The 19,856-nt window shown below is 41.9% G+C and overlaps 2 protein-coding genes and 1 long non-coding RNA gene across 4 annotated transcripts in view; 1 reads left to right on the top strand and 2 right to left on the bottom strand.

The window, feature by feature from the left end:
* The window catches only part of LOC148332744 (uncharacterized), a 53,676-nt gene extending 50,401 nt beyond the window's left edge, over positions 1–3,275 (bottom strand). Inside the window, exons 1-2 of one of the 2 annotated variants that reach the window (XR_015844585.1) lie at positions 3,167–3,275; positions 2,703–2,818 (exon numbers count right to left, since the gene is read on the bottom strand). This is a non-coding gene — a long non-coding RNA (uncharacterized LOC148332744). Of the gene's footprint in view, positions 1–2,702; positions 3,014–3,166 lie in introns of those variants that run through there. The other variant, XR_015844584.1, reaches the window with a different exon arrangement.
* Positions 3,276–3,864: 589 nt separating this feature from the next.
* Positions 3,865–11,123, top strand: ccdc40 (coiled-coil domain 40 molecular ruler complex subunit). Its single transcript, XM_088303409.1, has 16 exons — positions 3,865–3,915; positions 4,327–4,452; positions 5,186–5,329; positions 5,420–5,542; positions 5,950–6,050; positions 6,967–7,025; positions 7,261–7,324; positions 7,394–7,610; positions 7,687–7,813; positions 8,575–8,815; positions 8,899–8,962; positions 9,030–9,144; positions 9,226–9,390; positions 9,868–9,986; positions 10,110–10,225; positions 10,446–11,123. Exons 1-16 carry the CDS (start codon positions 3,865–3,867, stop codon positions 10,651–10,653), a joined length of 2,040 nt encoding a protein of 679 aa, XP_088159535.1. The 3' UTR covers positions 10,654–11,123.
* Positions 11,124–11,730: 607 nt separating this feature from the next.
* Positions 11,731–19,238, bottom strand: LOC148332742 (coiled-coil domain-containing protein 40-like). The gene is made up of 24 exons (XM_088303408.1): positions 19,202–19,238; positions 19,044–19,089; positions 18,823–18,956; positions 18,626–18,686; positions 18,404–18,537; positions 18,208–18,268; positions 17,986–18,119; positions 17,781–17,868; positions 17,564–17,691; positions 17,298–17,381; positions 16,989–17,208; positions 16,681–16,838; positions 15,367–15,489; positions 14,961–15,082; positions 14,366–14,609; positions 14,098–14,280; positions 13,583–13,828; positions 13,225–13,438; positions 12,962–13,131; positions 12,798–12,889; positions 12,604–12,718; positions 12,271–12,459; positions 12,147–12,194; positions 11,731–11,964 (listed from the first exon to the last, which is right to left on the bottom strand). Exons 3-24 carry the CDS (start codon positions 18,910–18,912, stop codon positions 11,731–11,733), a joined length of 3,138 nt encoding a protein of 1,045 aa, XP_088159534.1. The 5' UTR covers positions 18,913–18,956; positions 19,044–19,089; positions 19,202–19,238.
* Positions 19,239–19,856: the final 618 nt, after the last annotated feature.

Below are 19,856 nucleotides of genomic sequence, written 5' to 3'. Positions count from 1 at the left end.
CAGATAACATTAATGTGTACTTGTCCACTTTAAGGTAGAATTGGTCAAAGTGAAATGAGTCAAGATTAGAGAAAAAAAATAAAAGATAAAATAGAATTAACATGTTCATTTTGTGATAAGAAATTTGTGATTATGTGAAAAGGGAAAAAGAGAATTACAGGCTTTTCAAATAAAACAACCTAATTTAAATTGGCCAACTTGTAAAATGGAAAAGAAGATTCTAAATTATGCACAAAAAGCTTGAACGTGTTGAGCAGAAGGAAGAAAAAGAGAAAACATTTTAAAAAAGAAGGAAGCAGAGAGTCTTGTGATAAACAATAACTTTTCAGGACGAAGAGAGAAGCAACAGAGGATCACATGGCGAAAGAAAGAACCTAACATAAAAGTGTGTGTAGAAGGACTTCTACATCAACATGCGTTTTGCTTATTAAGCCGTGATACACTGACAATTGGACTTTAATATCAGAATCAATAAGCAAGGGCGAATTTAAACAAAAGTCAAAACTTTAAAAGGACGCATTGTCAGTGATAAGCGGGAAGAAAAATAGTAATAAATCTTTGCCAGACCACTTTTGTGTAAACGTCTTCCTTGGGACTTTCATGACCTCCATTAAGTCCCTGACCTTTCATAGATAAAGTTGGAGCCCAAAGTCTCTCAGGGCTGTAATTTATGCGACAGAGAAAGAGCCCAACAGGCTTAGGGTGAGTTTAAAACAATAGTATCATGGCCATAAAATGGGTTGTGTATGTTGGAACTTGTGGAGATACACTGCAAGATTGTATTTACAAAGCATCTTAATGCACTACCAAATTATTATTATAAGCCATTTGGGCAAACAGTGACTGCAAAAAATGGCTTCATGGACTTGTGTTGCTGCAGAAACACAGGAAAGTGAATCCATTTGCATATTAGTCACAACAATTTGGATTTCGTGGCAGAGAACCACTTAAGAGTGTGATCAAGAGCTTTCACTGCTGCTTTAAGGAATGAAAAAATGACATTCCATCACACGACATTCACATTGCACGGCGATTTAATTGTAACATTACATTAATAAGGTGCGATGCATTTAAGCCCAGCGTCATTCTTTTTCCACGCACCATTTAGAAGGCGCCACACGACTGTGGAGCCGTCCAAATTTTCACCAAACCCAGGACTTGACTTTTTGACATATTTTCCTCCCGACTGGAGGAGTTAAGACGTGTAGGACTTGAAGACCAGGTGCACCTTCCAGACTGATAAGAAAGTGTCTGAGAACCAAGGTTGTAGGAAGAAATCACGCTGACTTTTATGCGATGGGAGTATTAGTAGTGCGATACCAACAGATAACTTGTAAAAGAGAGAAATTGTTAGGATAAGCAGGAAGAGCGTAGGCGGTTGTGAGCTAATTAAAATTTGGAGTTTCCCATCTTGTATGAGCTGTATGGTTACAATGTGAACTCACAGTCAAGATAAGATGTTCTTGTGTTCTGTTGATTTTGGGCGAACGGGTGCTTTAAAAATCACAAAAGATAAAAGAAAAGTTGCGCATAAAGCACGTCTAAGTAAGTATTTGTAAATAAAAAAAAATTTCTGAACAGAAAATGACACGATTACGATTGAATAAAGGCTGGAGCCAAGCCATAACCCCAGAGTCAACAAAGCACAAGAGGTTTCATGAAAGCACACACACACACACACACACACACACACCCCCACACCCACACACACACACACAGTAAATCAACTTGACAAGTTGATCTCAGGCCAGGGAAAAAGGCACCACTAATTGAACATGCATATTGGGTGGACAATGATGCAAACATTGAGTGAGACACGAGCAGACGTCGTGCCTCAACAGGGAGGAGATATCATATGGAATTGTTCCCACATACAGACTTTTCAACAAAAAATTTTTTGGACACTGTTATTTGTTTGGGTTGCAATATTGTTTGACTATGATTGATATGTTTTCAAAATGGATCAAGTTGTTTCCAACAACACATGCTGATGCTAAAAACGATTGGGAAAAGTGTTGTGTAATCAAATTATCCTGACATTTGGAATTTCAAGAAGTGATTTGAAGTGAAAATGATGCATTTTGTGAATGATGTTGTAACAAGTGGGACAGTTCGTCTTTGTGTGCACTGTGATTGGCTGGCAACCAGTTAAGTACCCCGCCTACTTCCGGAAGAGAAGCTGAAATCGGCTCCAGCACGCCCGCGACCCTCGTGAGGAGAAGCTGAACAGAAAATGGATGGATGGATGGATGGATGCTTGCTTTGTCAGTTCTTTTGTCTGAAATAGTGACCAATCGCCACCCAAATTTAAATGCACTTCACTACTCTTGTTCACTTCTACCGGAGAAAATATGAAAGCATTCTGCACAATAGTTCGGATACAAACGCGAGCTCATATGAGCAAAAAGTATGATCGCCTCCACAAAATCAAAAACAATGTACCAGTCGCTCCTTCGCTTACACAGGATGAAATGGACAAGAGCACAAAACCCCGATGGTGACTGGATGTAGTTTTCAGACAATTTGCTTTGCTAAAGCGTTGCTAAGTCTCGCGAATCACGGCGGCCAGGCATAGATGTTGCCCCTACAGCTAACCGTAGCCGCCACTCCGGTGTTGTTAAAAGTAACAGCAACGCTCAGGGCGGATATTAGCTCTCGGCCGCTAAACGGGCGAGGTTAGCAGAACAAAATGAGCTTCTTACCATCCAGACATGAGGCTGTGTGCCGTCGAGTACATTCGCGTCTGTCACCGCTTTCCAATTCAAGAAGCCGTCAGCGTTGCGATGCGAGCGGTCGTCAATTTTGGATGTATGACCCACTTGAAACGACATAATCATTCCAAAACAGAAAACACAAAAAATATAAATGAATAAAACCGAAAAGGAAAAAAAATAGCATCCAGATAAATTATGTAAGGTTAAGATAAGAATGAGAAATGCGAAACATTAAGTGCTTCTGCTTTGACGAGCTGAACCGGTTTCCTCCGTCAGAAATGATCTGCCGTGTTTTGGAAAAAAATAATCTCTCGGCAGGTATTGCGATTCACTTGTCACTTGCCTTCCTTTCATTTCATTGTTAATGGTTCTGAATAAAACAACGCTGACGAAACTTTAAGTAGAACTCTGAGATATACCTTATAGGAGAAAATTTGTAACTGCATTCTTACCAGATTTATTAGTACAACTGTACGCCACCCACTGTGACATTTTCGACACAGAGACAGAAAATAACGGGAAAGTGCTACGCAGCAATCAATTTCCTCTAGTTGGGCGTACTTGGCGAGAAGGAATGTAAGATGGCCGCCGGTAGCTTCACTTCTCGCTACGGCGATTGAGTGCTATTGTTTTCCCCTCCAAGCTACCATCACGCTCCACTATTGTTGTTAAATAAGATTCTCAGCCGCATCTATATGAAGGCTTATTTACGGTGTGTTTTGCTCCGGGAAGTCTAACAAAACCTGGCAGTCATCGTTCAAAATGAACTGTTGTTCACAGACTGACCAACACCTTAGTGGTACTTGTTTAAAATGTTTCTTCTTACTATTGTCTCCTGACTTACCGTACCCATTGCATAAATGGAAAATGTCAATAAAAATATCGATCCATCCATTATCTGAGCCGCCTCTCCACACTAGTGTCCCGGGTGTGCTGGAGCCTATCGCAGCTTTCTTTGTAGGCAGGGGACACCCTGGACAGGTCGCCAGACCATGCAGGGCACACAAAAATGGACAACCAACCGCACTCACAACCACACTTAGGGACAATTTAGACAATTTCGAGTGCAGAGTAATCTACCATGTATGTTTTTAGAACGTGGGAGGAAACCCAGAGTACCCGGAGAAAACCCACGCCAGTACAGGGGAACATGCAAACTCCACACAGGAACTGGAATCGAAAGCTGCAGCACCTCGGAACTGTGAGACAGACATGTCAACCAGTCGCCCAATAAAACATTTAAAAAAGACTCATGACAGAAAAATAGTACACTGGTTGAATACAAATTCAACGCCTCCATAGAGGATCACTGGTACAGTTAATGTGATGTCAGCATTTATTTAGCACCAACGTGACTTGTGAGTTGGAATTTGTCATTCAGGATTCTGGGAGTTCTTGATTTGCAGCTATGTGCCTGAGGTCAAATTGCGGCAGACCGTCAACACTTGACTGCACTGGAACTTGTGCCCAAATACATTCGTTGCCAGTTATACAATGATGTGGTTTCTCTGTCTAGTTAAGCGCAGTGTTGACTTCATCATGAAGTTTGGAGTGTCTCGATAATATTCATGCACAAAATCCCCACAACTACATTATGTGTATAACTTTTCAGCTCCTGGATCAGAACGAGTGTCTGACTCTTCAAGTGCAGCAGCTGACCCTGGACTGTAACATGCACCAACAGAAGAGCACTGTGATCCAGAATCAGATGAGAGAGCTGCAGACAGAAAGAGACCAAGTAAGACAAACTAAACTAAACTAACCCAGCTTTAAAAAGTATTTGAACGGTTTTAACCTGGTCAATCATCCATTAAAGTTTTGAACCCCAGAAAACTATTGTGCCACTTTACAGAGTAGTATAATAAATTTCATGACATCAATTTCCCATGAGTAACATGTCCCGTACTTTTTTTGTTTATGAAATGCCCATGTGTTTCTGAGAATGTGTCTACAAGCAAGCCATTGAATTTTTACAGATTGTGCAATAGACGCAATACCGCCCCTAAATGAAGCTCCCGAGCCAAAAGTTAAGCCGAGCTCATCGACTACCAGCATTATCGACGTCAGCTTTTTGATAAGTGTCTGGCGATGCGTGTCTGCTCCATGCTCCACACCAAATTGACACGTGTAATTAGGTTTGCTGAATACTTTCACAGCCAGCAACAGCGTCACGTTTACGACGATTGTGTTTGCACGGTTGAATGTCTCGCAAGAGTCAAGACTTTCTGATAACATCAGAAAAAGTTGATGTCATAATTGGAAAGAATGTCACCAAAGGGGTGTGAATTGCAAATGTCACAATCATGTTTTTTTTTTTTTCTGAATACAAGTCCCGATGCAATGCAATTAAGAAGAGGGTCTGGTGATTAATAGATCCGTGCAACCCATGAGAGAAACGTGTGAGCGTGTGTAATTGAGAGCGGCAAACGTTCTCAACATGAATCGCAACGGATGGTTTCTGTGCTTCCTAGGCATACCTTTCCCGAAACGAGGCCCAGACCCAGATCGCCTGCATCTTGGCGGAGAAGGACACCCTGAGGTCTCAAATGATGGAACTCCAAGAGCGAGCCTTTAGTGTGAATGCCAAACACAGCAAAGAATGGCAGAGCTCAGATGTAATTTTGGACCAAAAATATCTTGGCTGACACCACAAAAGAATTTCCAATGAAATGCCATTCTTTTTATTTTTTTTTTAATCTCCCAAGGAGACGGGGATTGGCTGGGAGCGTCCTTTATCCAGCTCTGAAGATTCCGCATTCCCTAACAGACGCAGACTTTGCCGCATGGATGCGATTTGCCCTTTGTCACCGAATTCCTTTGCGTCAGAGGTTTGTGAATGAAAGTGAAGTTCCTGTCAAAATTGGCAAACTGTAGCTCAGGGGAGCGTTTGAACGTTTTTACAGCCATGGAGTGTCTGAAAGTATCTCATCATTCGGAAGCAACATGATACACATTGAGTAGCTTCACAATCATGAGCCTTTCGACATTGACATCTTTTGATAGTTCTGATAAATTGTCAAGCGCAAGATCTCCTAAAATACTTGTGACGTTTTTTAAAGACAAAAAAAAAAATGTCAATATGTAATATACACAGGTCACACAAAAACTCTAAGATCTAAATTGAAAAACTTTGCAAATGTTGTCAGCATTTGGTTAAGTTGCTATCGCACTTAACCTCTAATAAAGCATATATGCTCGGTTTTGAAATTTGTATTTGTGCACATTTATCTTTAAGTGTGAAGATCCATTGGGAAGTAGTGTCCGATCCAAAAACGTAGAGCCGCCCAGTCCGCAGTCCCTCCGCAGAAGGGAGGGAGTCCTTTATAAAGACAGCAGGTGAGTAATATTTCACCGTGTCTCTGTTATTTGAAAGTAAACTATTAGCTCAAAGTTTGAGAGACATCTAACTGAGGCCATGACTTCAGCATGCTTGTTTGTTGACGTAACGACAAAGCAAGCTGTCAGTGACATTGAGAAAATAATTGACGTAACCCTCCAAACAACGTGATCATCTTCCGCCAAACCTGTCAGAGTTGCTGCAATTACCTCAGACTCAGCACTCACGACTTTACTAAACAATTAGTTTTGAAGAATTTTGAGGGAACTTTCGTTAGTCCGTTTGTCTCAACGTTATAAAAGTTTTGGGAATTTTAATTAGATTTAGTTTTTATTTTGTTTTGGGTTCTTTTTTTTTATGTAGTCAGTTTTAATTAGTTTTCATAGTGGCTGTGTTAGTTTTTCAATTAGTTTTAGTTTGATCAAAAACTGTTTTAGTCTAGTATTAATTTTTGTTTTTTTAAAAAAAATGTGAAAAACACCATGCTAAATATTGTGTAGTAAAAAAAAAAAACAACAAAAATATTAGTTTAAAACATTTTGATGATATAGGGTAAAGTTTAACAGTCCACAGACTACGAATTAAAATAAGTGCGGTGCAAAATCCCGCTTCTATAGTTAGATGCATACACGCACCCTAATTGGTCCAATCTGGTTCCTTGATTTTATATTATATTATTCCATGGATGGGGGGTGACTTTGCTTAGCCCTTTTGACAACGTGCGACTAAACTGACAACACTGGCAAGTCCGCCAGCGGTGCCATAGATAAGACCAAGCAAGGAGAGGTCACAGCGACAGCTCTGGTCACCTAACGAATTGTGCGCCAATGAGGCGTAATCAACGTAATCAAACAGTTTGAAGTCTGTCCATGTGATGACTCACAAATCTGAATGAGTTGTTTTCTTCTTTTGTAGCATGGAAACTGCGGAGACTGATGATTCTTCATTGGATGACTTTGAGATCCTCCCGAGTGGTGTGTTTTGCACGTCTACATTCCTTAGTTAATTCTGGTTCTTTGCGTGGGTGATGAAATGTTTCCTTTTGAAAAAATGTTTTCTTGTAGAAAGGCTTTCAGTGATGTATTATCACGGCCGCATTTTTTATTTCACAGGGAAATAACCTTGATGCTGTGTATATATATATATATTATTTATTTTGGGTTATTATTATTATTATTTTTTTTTTTAAATACTATCTCTTCTGTTAAGTGGTGAGTGAAGAGAACCCCCCGTCAAGACAATATACTCCAAGTGGGACCAAAAACGCATACAGGTGAGGAAATCCAACAACAAAAATACTTTAACAGCTGATTTTTTTTTTACCTTCTCAATCTCTCACCAGCCTGGATAAAAATTCTGCGCCTCCATTCCTCGTGCGTTCACGTCCAAAAGCAGTGCGCATTAATGGCCGCGTCGTCACCATCGCCTTCCAGGGGGAGACACTGTTAAGTCAGATTGCAGTGGTAGGTGGTAATAAGACGGGCGTCTTTGTGCATGAAGTAACAGAAGGGAGTGCTGCACATACCGTCGGTATCACCCACGGAGCACAAATTGTTGAGGTGAGACTTTTCTCTTTGATGACACTAATTATAGCACGCGAAGGGGTCTCACAAAAATAATGATTTGCTTTTGTAGGTGAGATACGAGAAGGACGAGAAAGCTCTAAGGATGGTGCTGGAGGATTCTACTTTAGAAGAAGCTCTGTGGGCACTTGGCCAAGTCACTGGTTTCTGCCATCTCTCTTTGCGTCCCAGGCAAGATGGTATGTCCCACAGTTCGCGAAACCTGCATGTACATTTTAAAATAAATATCAGAATCAGAATGCCCTTTATTTGCGTAGTTGTGTGTGAGAGTTCAGTGTGGCTATGGCTATCAGTCTGTTAGTCTTTGTCTTGATGCACCTGTAGCGCCTGCCAGGGGGCAAAAGGTCAAAGATGCGTGAGCTCGGGTTGAGGCACCGGGTGGTGTAGAGGGTTGAGGGCAGCCAATAAATCCTCTGCGATGTTTTGACTGTCCTCTGGAGAATCACTCTATCTGCCTCAGTGCAGCTGCCGTACCAGGTAGAGACACATTAAGTCAGCAGGCTCTCGATGGATGAGTGGAAGAGGGCCAGCAGCAGCTTGCTGTCCAGGTTGAATTTTAATATAGTCAGCCATTCATAGAAGAGTGCTATTATGAAAATTAGGTATAAAAGTTAATGAATGTTAGGTGGAAACATTCCTTACATAGACCAAAGTACAATGCTTCCACGACTATTGTTTTCTTTTTGCTACTTGTTGATGAAAGTCACTGTGATATTTTGTTGGTATACTAAACGTGGAGACACTGACATGTCAACAATTATCAGTCAATAGCATTTTTGGGCCAGAGCTTCTCCTTCGCTTGGAGATGAATAAGTTTTTTTTTTTCAGAGAATGGAAAGAAAATCCTTCCCAACATTGTATTTAGTGCCAACCAGAATTGCACTCATTGTGAGTACTCACTCATTTTGTAGGACTGTATTTTTCTCTGCCTTCTGTACAGACTATGAAGCACTGCTTCAGCAATTGCAGGAGAGTGAGATGTCATCAGGGGACTCCTTCTACGTGCGTGTCAACGTGACCATCCCAGCAGGTCCCAAAGGGACTCTGACTGTGTCCTGCAATGACATTTTACATGTGATCAACACTCGCCCGACCGACACTGAAGACTCGTGGTATGCCAATAAAGTTCATCCTTGCCAGCTTCTGGCCCTCCACAGTGGATTAGTACCCAACTACTACAGGTATTTGTGAGCTCGATTCAAAGGTTTGAGGACATTTAAGATTCACGATCGATGACGACTTTGTTGATGTGCCGCTATCACAGAGCACAGCGGCTTCTTATTCGGGCTATTGAAGAAATGAACTTTCAAACGTCAAAGTCTCGAAAGGTAAGCGTGACTGCACGTGGAGTGCAATTGCACAGCTCACTGATGAATACTTTTTACTTTTTTTCAGCATTGTCACGTGATGGCTCAGAATACTCAGAAAGCAGTGAGGATTGTCAGCACAGGTCGCCAGGGCCGAAACCCTCTCTGGGTCAGCGTCGAGAATGAAGAGAGCACAGAGTCGGGTACAGAAACAAAGGAGAGCTACAACACACAAAAGGAGTCATATTTTTTTGCATGATAACAGTTTCTTACCTCGCTCGTAGACAAAACTTCGGCACCCAGAAGTTGTCTCACCCTCATGCCCTATACGCCGGTCACACCCCACTTCCCACCCATCTGTCGACCAGTCCTGTTACTACCTTCCATCTTGGGACGTATCCTGGATAAGAAGGTGGCGGGATGGCAAGGCTTTGAGCTCTGTGAACCTGGTAAAAGAAACTTTTTTTTTAAAGTACAAATTTCAATCAAGTTGGGAAGGTGTGTGAACTGTAAATAAAAACAGAGTACGATAATTTGCAAACAGTTTTCAATCTATATTCAATCATATACACAACAAGACAAGATATTTAATGTTTGAAGTTTGAACCTCATTGTTTCTTTGCATATATTTACTCATTTTGAACGTGCAACACATTTAAAAAAAAAGATGGCACAAGGAAATAAAAAAAAGACTGGGTAAGTTGAGGAATGCTAAAAAAAAGAAAGAAAATGTTCAATAACGTGACTGTCAATGATCTGTAAATTAACATCCCTCAGATGGCACTGCATAAAAAAAAAAACAAACATCATCATTGTGTAAAGCAGGACTGACATTAATTAGATAAAGAGGTAGACGGTATTGTTCTTCAATGAATTACAGTACACCAAGTCAAAAAAAAAAAAAAAAGGTCGAATGTTTGTTGCAGAGATGTTGAGCTCCAGTGATCATGCAGCTCGAATGCAGAAATCTGAGCTCCTGGAGGAGTGTGAGCAGGGAAGGAACTGCTGCTACACCCTTCAGAGTGTGGAAAAAGTCATGAAGAAGGTCCGTGTGTGTGTGTGTGTGCGTGCGTGTGTGTGTGTATGTGCGCGCATGTATGTGAACTACAAGCATCTACTGCTCATAATGTAATTTTGTGATTTTTTTTTTTGTCTCTTCATCCCACAGGGTATTCATTGTGTATTACCCCTTGGGCTGGACTGTGTACGTCGGCTGCACAGGGCAGAGATCTTTCCTATTATTATCTTCATCACCCAGTCAACGCGCAGTGCACGCAAACTCAAGTACATTTTCTTCCTCTTTCATCCAAAAATATTACCACACCATGAGTAGACATGAAGATAATGTATTAGTTTACACACACACAGAGAGACAGAGAATATTGAAAAATCCACCGTTATCCAGATCATTAACAAAAAAGGTTGTAATGAACTACAAATTGGTTGCTGAAATGTAATTGATTGAGTGACTTACTGATTGGCCGACCCCCTCCCTGCCTTCTAGGTCGAAGCTTCACCGTCTCAACTGCTCTGAGGAGCACCTGCTGGTGTGTTCCAGAAGCGAGGAGACGCTGTTGGACAAACTGCCCTGTTTGTATCAACGCGTGGCTCCCGACTCGTGGTGTGACCAAACCTCATTACTGACCAGGTTGCGGACCATCATCTGGGAGGAGCAGAGGAAGATTGTGTGGGTGGAGCCTGACCTGTGGTAGACAAGGGAAGAAGTTAAATTGTGTTTCATTTATTTCGCATGAGTATGTAATGATGAACAGCGGTGCATACAAACCATTTTTGGTGGAGTTTTTTCAAACGGGCACCAGAGGTTGTTTGGTGTTCATTTTTTTCCCTCGGTCATCCACCAATGGAATCTGATGACTTAGAGCACCGCCGGGCAAAGTAGAGCCCGCATGCAGGCCACATTTAGCCCATCCAGTCTCTGCAGCCTATGAAGTCAAATAAAACGTCAAGTATGTGCTGCTTTTATAAGGACACTTATGTCAGCAGTGCAAGCAAACAAAAGCTTCTTACTTTCTGTACAGCAGAGGAATTTGAAATGTTTTGTTTCCTTGGAAGGATTTGTGAGTCATTTGTGGTTTGTACAAACCGTGACAGCACACTTTAAAAATATACACTGTACATATTTTGTTTTGTGAACGTTGATTAAATTGTGATTTCATCTTAACACGTGTTGGTATGTCATTTGAATGTGACTGATACTTTTTTTTTTTTAACCAGATTTTCTATATGCCATTTATAACATATGCTACAGCTATTTAAGTAGCAGCTTATTAAAACAACGTAATTTACTGTTTCATAAAAAAAGACATTAAATTCACAGTGAATAGCACATCACTTTGACAGCAGCCAATCAAGAGTCCAGCTTTTCATTCTCCTTATTGGTTTGCAAGTTTCAGATGTAAAAGTTATCAAGACGGATTGCACATCTGATGGGCAGCCACGACTTGGCGTTAATATTCCAAATGTGAGGCTGTTTTGACGGGATGTTCCTTACCGTTGCTTGTGTGGTGTTTATTTCCGGAGCCTCCTTGTCAGACTCCATCAGGGGTCACTACAGCGTGTCATCCATTTCCATTAAAGCCGGAAGCAGATACAACAAACATTTTTTTTTTTTTTTGCCTTCATGAAAATAATCTCATGACTAATGAATCGACTAAGAACTAAAAGCTGTTAAAATCTTACCACAAGCCACAATGTTTGTACATATCATCTCTTTATTTTAAGGTCGCTGTTACATCAACCACTAATTCTCTCTTGTGTTCCTGTTTAATTTATCCCACTCTGACACTTCCTTCTTCAGATTCTGTGTACTCTGTCAGTGAGCGCAACACCTTCCAGAGTGACCCCTGGTATTTGGGCATCTCCACCCACACACGGTGAATGATACTGGTGACGACATGCACTCGCTCTGTCTCACCCTGCAGGGCAGCTTCAAGTGACGCAGTGGTGGACGGAGTGCCATCGATCATCTCCTGAATCTTCTTAGCCTTGTTCTGAAATTCTTCCTGTGGAAAATAAATGAGCACAACCACAAAAAAGCTGACAGGATCAGAAATGAAGCTGACTTTCAGCTTTTAATGGAAAAAAAACGGATACATTATATTTATGCCGTCTTTACAAACATTTGTTGTAGTTTGCAGTGAATAAATAAGTCAAGAAAGAAAAAAAAAGTAATTCATGGACTTACTTGACCCTCTTGCAGCTCTTTGATCTCCTGGTCGTAATCTTTCACTAACTGAAATAGAAACACAACACGTCAAGTGGTTGTACAATGGCCGCTGATGTGTGCACTCCATGCGTGGATTCACCACCTTGTGTATTTCTTTGATCTTTCGCCGCAAGCCGTCATTCATCAGATTTAGCTCCCCCTTGGTGGTGGCTTTTTTAGTGCTACGAGCCAAGACCTCATTGCGCTCAATGATGTATCCTCGCCGTTCCACAACCGATATGCTGTCCCGCAGGAGCTGCTCCCGCTGCCTCATCAGCAGACTGAGCCAACGCTGTCATAATAAAAAAAAAAACACAAACTCGGTAAATACCCCGCAAACTTCCAAGCATGTCTTATATTATATAGAATATTGACGACACTGGGACACGTGAGGAAATTTCAAACTTGACTTTGACTATCCGCAGTGTGTCTGTACCTCCATACGGTGAACATCATCCCTCATTATTTGGATGTCTCCTTGACCCTCTTGCACGACTAAGCAAGTCTCTTTCATAACATGGGTCTTCTTTTCCCACAGCATAATCTGACGCCTGTCACAACAAACACGTCTTATTTGCATGCATTTTTCACTACAGCGAAACAGGAATTTATATTGCGCAATCAACTGACTCGGCCTCCACCAGACTGCTGAGAAGTTGCTCTTTTTCCTCCTGGGTCTTCTCCAGTTTCGCCTCCATCTCTATCGACTGCCGCTCTGCCTCCTAAACACGAGGTCGTGTCACGTCGGCATTCGGCAACAATATGATGAAAGAGAATGAGAAGCAAGAGTATACCTTGAGCTTATGAAGGAATTCCGTCTCCATCACGGCGTTCTCTTGCTCCAATGCGTGTCGCAACTGCGAGTTCTTGCTCAGGAGAGTGTTGAGCTTCAGCAAATCTCTCTGCAGCATCTTATTGCTCTTCTGCACCTCGTTCTCCTCACGTTGCAGGATTTCAAGCTGGCCTGGAAGAAAGCATTATTCCAATTATGTTTCGCAAAGGAGGCATACCTGTCAATTGTGAACGGGCGTTTGCTTTTTTGGAATATGAAACATACGTTCCAGGTAAATCTTCTTCTGACAGATCACTGTGTACTTTGCCTGCAGTTTTTTATATTCCTTGTTGTGTGTTTGTATCTCCAGGGTTAATCCTATAAGTGTTCCTTGATGCTTCAGCCACTGCTGCTGATTTTTCTTGATTTTCTGTGATAATGCCTCAATCTGATTTTTTATTGCTTCTATCTTGATTTGCAGCGGACTGAGGTCTTCATGCTGAAAACACACACACACACACACAGGTAAAATGAATGTACTTTTTGGCTATACTCGTCAATGGCAGTGAATGAGTTAACTCATAATTGTCATGCTGGGCTGAGCTATTTTTTAATCATAGGGAGGTAAATAATCAAGACTCACCCCAGTTCGAGCTGCGATGAGATCAATTTTCTTATTGATGTTTGCAATGGTGGTCTGCTTCTGTGCGATGAGTGCATCAATAGATGAACTGTTCGTCTGGTTGGATGCCACCACCTTGTTGTACTTTCTAATTTCCTCGTCAAGCTCCTTCTGAACTCGGACCAAGTTTTCAAGTTTCTCGTTGATCACATTGCTCTCCAGGGCCACCGCCATGACTGAACTCTCCAATTGCCACAGATGATAGAACTAGAAGAAGAAAGGGAATCAGAAACATGATGCTCACATTTTTGTGCGGCACGTAACTGTGACATGTTTTAAGTGTGACATCTATGGACTGTGTGTTCGACATCTTTTGGATTGATTTTAATTGGGGAAACTGTTTCCAAACAAGATAACCCAGTGATCAACCGTACTTTGTTCTTGCACTGGCCACAAGCGATGATGAAGGTACAAAATAGTGAGTCTTACACGTGAGACTCTTGATTAACGGTATGTTCTCAAAAATCTCTGCTTACCTTCTCTTTCTTGAGTGAGGCTTTCTTATTGGTAAGTCGCTGGTAATACTGAGCAGCCTTGTTGTCCATGAGCTTCTGCAGCATTTGAGTCATGATCAAGTTCTCCAACTCCAGGTGCTTATTCTTGTTTTTCTCCAGGTTTCGTCTCTGATCGGTCACGTCAACCTGAAGGCCGTTATCCTCCTGAACAAAAAGAAGACAGGACATATTGATTATCCGGTCGATAAAATCTTGACAGTAGCTGCCTCCTGAGAAGTCTTCCGTCAACCTTTGTGAGTTCGGCGAGTGTCCGCTCTGTCTGCCCCAGAGTTCGATGGAAGACGCTGTATTGTTCCTGCAGAATTTCATGCTGGGCCTGCTTCTGCGTGATCATCTTTTTGGTGACATCGCAGTCCAGCTGGGCGCAGTTCAGCAGCATGGTCAAAGTCTCACTTTTCTCTTGCAGCTCAGAGATGCATTTCTTGTTGCCTTCAATCTCTCTGTCCTTCACGATCACTTGGTGCTCGGCCATGCTGTGGGAAACGTCATCGTATTGATCTGACAAATTTACCACGGCACATAAATAAGTTGATTTATTGTATGTGCTTTATCAAGATCAGCTTTGATTTTTGTGTATCCATAGCACAACGTGGAGTCAAATTTGGACTGGAAAATTGGAAAATGTTCGTTTTTTGTGTGCCCTGGCAACCAGTCCAGGGCGCACCTCCCGTCTACTTCCCGTTGTCAACTGGGATCGGCTCCAGCATGCCTGCGACCCTTGTGAGGAAAAGCGGCTCAGATAATGGATGGATGGATGGGTGAATAAATGTCGTAGTTTCCGTCCCTTATAAACCGGACGGAGCATGTTTGTAAAACAATCTTACCATACAGCCTGCTGAATTGCTCCAAATTCCTCATCTTGCTTCCTCATATTTAGCAGGCTGCTGTTCCACTGCTGCAGCAACTGTTTTTGTGCCATCGCCAGAGACTCCATTTGCATTTCAGCCTGAACACACATTTGCATAACATACAAAAGGGTTACTCCTCGTTCAGGGGAATAATAAAATATATCTATCGAGCCATCCGTTCCCTACTCCGCTTGTCTTTATTATCATGGGTAAGTAGAACTTTTCCTAGCTGACTGAGAGTCTGGAACAACCTGGACCGGTCACCAGTCCGTCGCAGGGTACATATAAGTGAACCTTCATTCACACTCACATTTGCATTTACAGTGGTAGCCTTCAGCTAATTTAAGAAACATCTTTTGTGAGTATTTTGTGCAGTGTATACCTCAGAAAGAGCCTCTTTTGTTGCCAGCGTTGTCTCTGCCTGGGCATTGGTCTGGACCTCATATAGGTCCATCTGTTGTGTCAGTTTGTCCAATTCCTTGGTGAGGCGCTCTACATACAAATCCTGTTGGGACAGCAATTCAATTGAATCAGCATCTATTGAGTAATTCTTAAAAGAGGACAAAGCCAAAACATGGACTGCATGCAGTGTACACCCACATATTGATGTCTCAGCATTCCTTTTGGGGACCTCTCCTACTTTACTTTCTGAAAAACTCACCTATTTGCTTTGTTCTGGTCAGGTCAAAGCTATAACTATTCTAAAAAGTATTGCTTTGGCGCTATCTTGTGGATCTTTGGTCCAAGGAACTATGTTGAAGTTGAGGGGATTCAAGTTACATTTAGTTGGGCCATAGCCTTGTCTAATAAAAAAAAAAAAAAAAAGCCCGTTGCTGCCATCTTGTTGCATCGATAGGAAATTACACACCTTTTTTTGCGCAGCGTCATATACTCTCATTTTAAATCTGTAAACTGAAAAATGTTGGACAATTTGGCTTCCCTGCTAATCCTTAAGGTAGTATTTAGTTCCATATATTGTAAATTGTTTAAGAGAACCAATTTAGAGCATTTGTTATCTGATACTTCAGCAAAGGACGATTGCATTGGATTGGATGATGACACGTATGTAAGTAAAGAAGGTCAAGATATGTGGAGATGAAAATGATCTACAGCAGCTGAGGGTAGGTTAAAAAATGTAGAAGAGGTGGCTGTGTAGTTTTTCACCATGTTGTTGAATTGAATCATGAACGGTGAGAAGATGCCTGACGAATGGAGAAAAAGAGTGATGGGGCCCGATTTTTTAAAACAAATCCGATTTGCAGAGGATACGGAAGACAGACGAAATGGGGGTCAAACCAAAAGAAAAATAACCAAGCAAAAAGTTAGTTTAACTGAATATTTTATTACTGAGTAGGATTTTCAGCAGGATACTCAAATACTAAAATATTAGCTAGCTGCAAACTCTGCATTCTCATACTTGGCGGGACCTTGCCTTAGAGATTAACCTGCAAAAAAATGACTCCTCAAATTAAATCCTTGATGAGCAAAAATAGCGCCGCTCAAAAAAAAAAATATTTCGAGCATTGGTGTAATCTATGTTTTTAAAAGTCTTGTATGTATTTAAATCTTACCCTTGGATTCATTTTAGCTCCACAAATTCTAATCGGGAAAACTGTTTTGAAAATGTGAACATGGTGAAGGTCATACATCTTCATAGCCCCGCAAGTCGTCTGCTATTTCATTTGAGCCAGTTCACCTGCTTGAGTTTCTCGTCTTCGGCCTTTGACTTCTTGGTTCCGACTTTCCTTGTGGCGTTCTTTGTTGCTTTGACATTAGAATGCAGATCTTCATTGGCTTCTTGTGTGAAGTTGACATGCAACTTCAGTGTGTCCAGTTCCAGCTGCAGCTTGGATACTATGCAACGAAAAAACGCAGTTAGCAACTAACAACCAACAATTGCCTGAGGCTTTCTGTGAATCTCTGTTGATGTGAACTAGATTTTATTGAGCGTATTTTCTGGAGTACAAGATGCTACTTTTTTCTTGTATTTTGAGAGTTTCTCACCATTGGCCTTGGTCTTGTTGCACTTGGTGCTGGTGCTGGAATGGCAAGCCTTCATTGCCTTAAGTTCATTTTGTACCTGTCTATGTTTGTCTTCAGCCAAGAGCTTTGACTTGTGTTGGCCGTCTAGTCTTATCTGGAGTCTTTTTAGCCTTTCTTGTTCCCAGAACAAATCCACATATAATTCCTCCGTTTGGTTTGCCTCTGTCTTCTCCAATGCCCCCTGCGCAGATGACACAAAGCGACACTCAGTGATTTACAGGAGATCTTAAAATTTAATCAATAAAATTGACAAGAAATGACGTAGCTCACCTGTTCTTTCAGTGTCCGGGTAAGCCTCTCAAGTTCCTTGATGAGTTGATTCTTTAGCGCTGCTTGCTTCTTTGCCACCAGGGGCTGTCAATAAAAGAAACAAATCTAAGCCAGGCTGGTTTTGAGCACAAAACAAACCAACAGGCGTTGCCTTGATCGTGACTTTTAAGTTCATCTAAAAATAAATACGACACAGTAAAAAGCAATTTCAATTGTTTATCTGCCACAAATAATAATTGACTAAAACAGAGAGAAAAGCCACACACATGCTGAGCATCAAGAACAAAAAAATCTTCTTCTTCGTTATCCTCTCCAAATGGCTCCTTGTCCTCCTTTTCTTCGACTGTGTTCATAAGGTGGGGCGGTGATGGAACTTTGGAAAAATGTTCCTGCTCTGAAACAACGGAGGAAAATTTATTAAATTGCATTCAATCTTCATCAATATATATTTTTATAACCCAGTAGTTTTTGTTCTAAACTGACCCGACTGTACGCTCACAACAGGGTCTTCCTCAACATTGCTGCTGACTAACTGTGAGCTCACATCAACTGACTCGGATTCAGGCTGATGCTGTGAAAACAATGCCAGTGACATTTTAAAGACAATGATTCTGCTGGTGAGGTTGAGTTCTGCATTTGGTTAAAAAAAAAGTACAAAGTAGATATTTTGTTAGTACCAAACATTTACCTGTGGAAAGGGAGACACATTGACTTCAGCATCATTTGCAGGTTGGTCATTTCCATCCTGCTGCTCGGGTCTTCCCTCTTCTGCCTCCAGTCCCCCGACATGTTCTAGTTGGTCTTCAGCTGTCTCCACTGAGGCTGATGAAATGGGACATTTTCAAAACAATCAGATGACATTGTGGTGCCATTACCAAGTACAAGTGGTTGTATTCAATTTTATACGAACATGTGAGAAAATCGCCGTCCGGTTGTGAGACCACATCAGCTGGCTCAGATTCAGGCTGATCCTGTGAAAACAACGACCGACAAAGACAGTGATTCTGATGATGATTTTGTATTCATAATTTGGTTTGAAAATAAATGAACAAAAAAATCCTGAAACACTGTCTACAGTCGGCATTTTGACAGGACCAAACATTTACCTGTGGAAAGGGAGACGCATTCACTTCACTATCATTTGCAGGTTGGTCATTTCCATCCTCCTGCTCAGTTCCTCCCTCTTCTATCTCCAGTCCCCCGACATGTTCTGGCTGGTCTTCAGCTGTCTCCACTGAGGCTGATAAAATAGGACATTTTCAAAACAATCAGATGGCATTGTGGCTCCATTATCGTGTAGAATTGGTTGTGTTTAATTTTACACCAACATGTGAGAAAATCGCCGTCTGGCTGTGAGACCACATCAGCTGGCTCAGATTCAGGCTGATCCTGTGAAAACAACGACCGACAAAGACAGTGATTCTGATGGTGATTTTGTATTCATCATTTGGTTTGAAAATAAATCAACAAAATATCCTGAAACACAATGTCTACCATCGACATTTTGACAGTATCAAACGTTTACCTGTGGAAAGGGAGACATGTTTGCTTCACCATCATTTACTGCTTGGTCATTTCCATCCTGCTGCTCAGTTCCTCCTTCTTCTGTCTCCATTCCCACGACAGGTTCTAGTTGGTCTTCACCTGTCTCCACTGGTGCTGATGAAATACATTTTCAAAACAATCAGATTACATTGAGATTCCATTCTCAGGTATAATTATTTGTATTCAATGTGAGAAAATCACTGTCTGGCTGTGAGACCACATCAGCTGGCTCAGATCCAGGCTGATCCTGCGAAAACAATGACAGTGAAGTGCAGTTATTCTGGTGATGATTTTATGTTTATCGTTAATAAATTGAAAAAACATTAATAAAAAAAAAATATCCAGGACCAAGAATTCACCTGTGGAACAGGAGACACATTTGCTTCGCCATCATTTGCAGCTTGATCATTTCCATCCTGTTGCTCGGTGACCTTCAGGTCAGGCGACAAAGCCCAGTACAGGGTGGCTCGTGCTGACCTGAGCAAAGGCATCAAGCTAGCCAAGGCAACCTACAAGGGGAGGCTGGAGGCCCACCTTGCCAGTAACAGGCCACGGGAGGTGTGGCAGGGTCTACGGAGCATCACCAACTTCCGTGGCAGCAGCACGACCTCTGTAGACCCGAGTGCATCGCTGGCAGAGGAGCTTAACTGCTTCTTCGCTCGCTTTGACTCGCCCCAACCGTCACACCCCCGCACTTCAAGCTCCAACTCCCCCCCACTCATCGTAGAGGAACACGATGTGAGGCGCGCGCTCCTGGCGGTCAACCCCAGGAAAGCTACTGGACCCGACGGAATACCAGGCAAGGTCCTCAGAGCATGTGCCCACCAACTGTCACATGTTTTCTGCAGGATCTTCAACCGCTCCCTGGCTCAGGCAGTCATCCCCTCCTGCTTGAAAACTTCCACCATTATTCCTGTCCCCAAAAAGTCACCAGCCGTCCACCTGAATGACTACCGTCCTGTTGCTCTCACACCAGTCATTATGAAGTGCTTCGAGAGGCTGGTTCTCCAGCAC

Source organism: Idiotropiscis lumnitzeri, chromosome 8 (assembly GCF_059441095.1).
Source record: "Idiotropiscis lumnitzeri isolate Australia: NSW breed Sydney's pygmy pipehorse chromosome 8, RoL_Ilum_1.0, whole genome shotgun sequence".
NCBI lineage: Eukaryota > Metazoa > Chordata > Actinopteri > Syngnathiformes > Syngnathidae > Idiotropiscis > Idiotropiscis lumnitzeri.
Note: the sequence above shows the minus strand (reverse complement) of the source record. Positions and strands in the feature narration are given on the sequence as shown.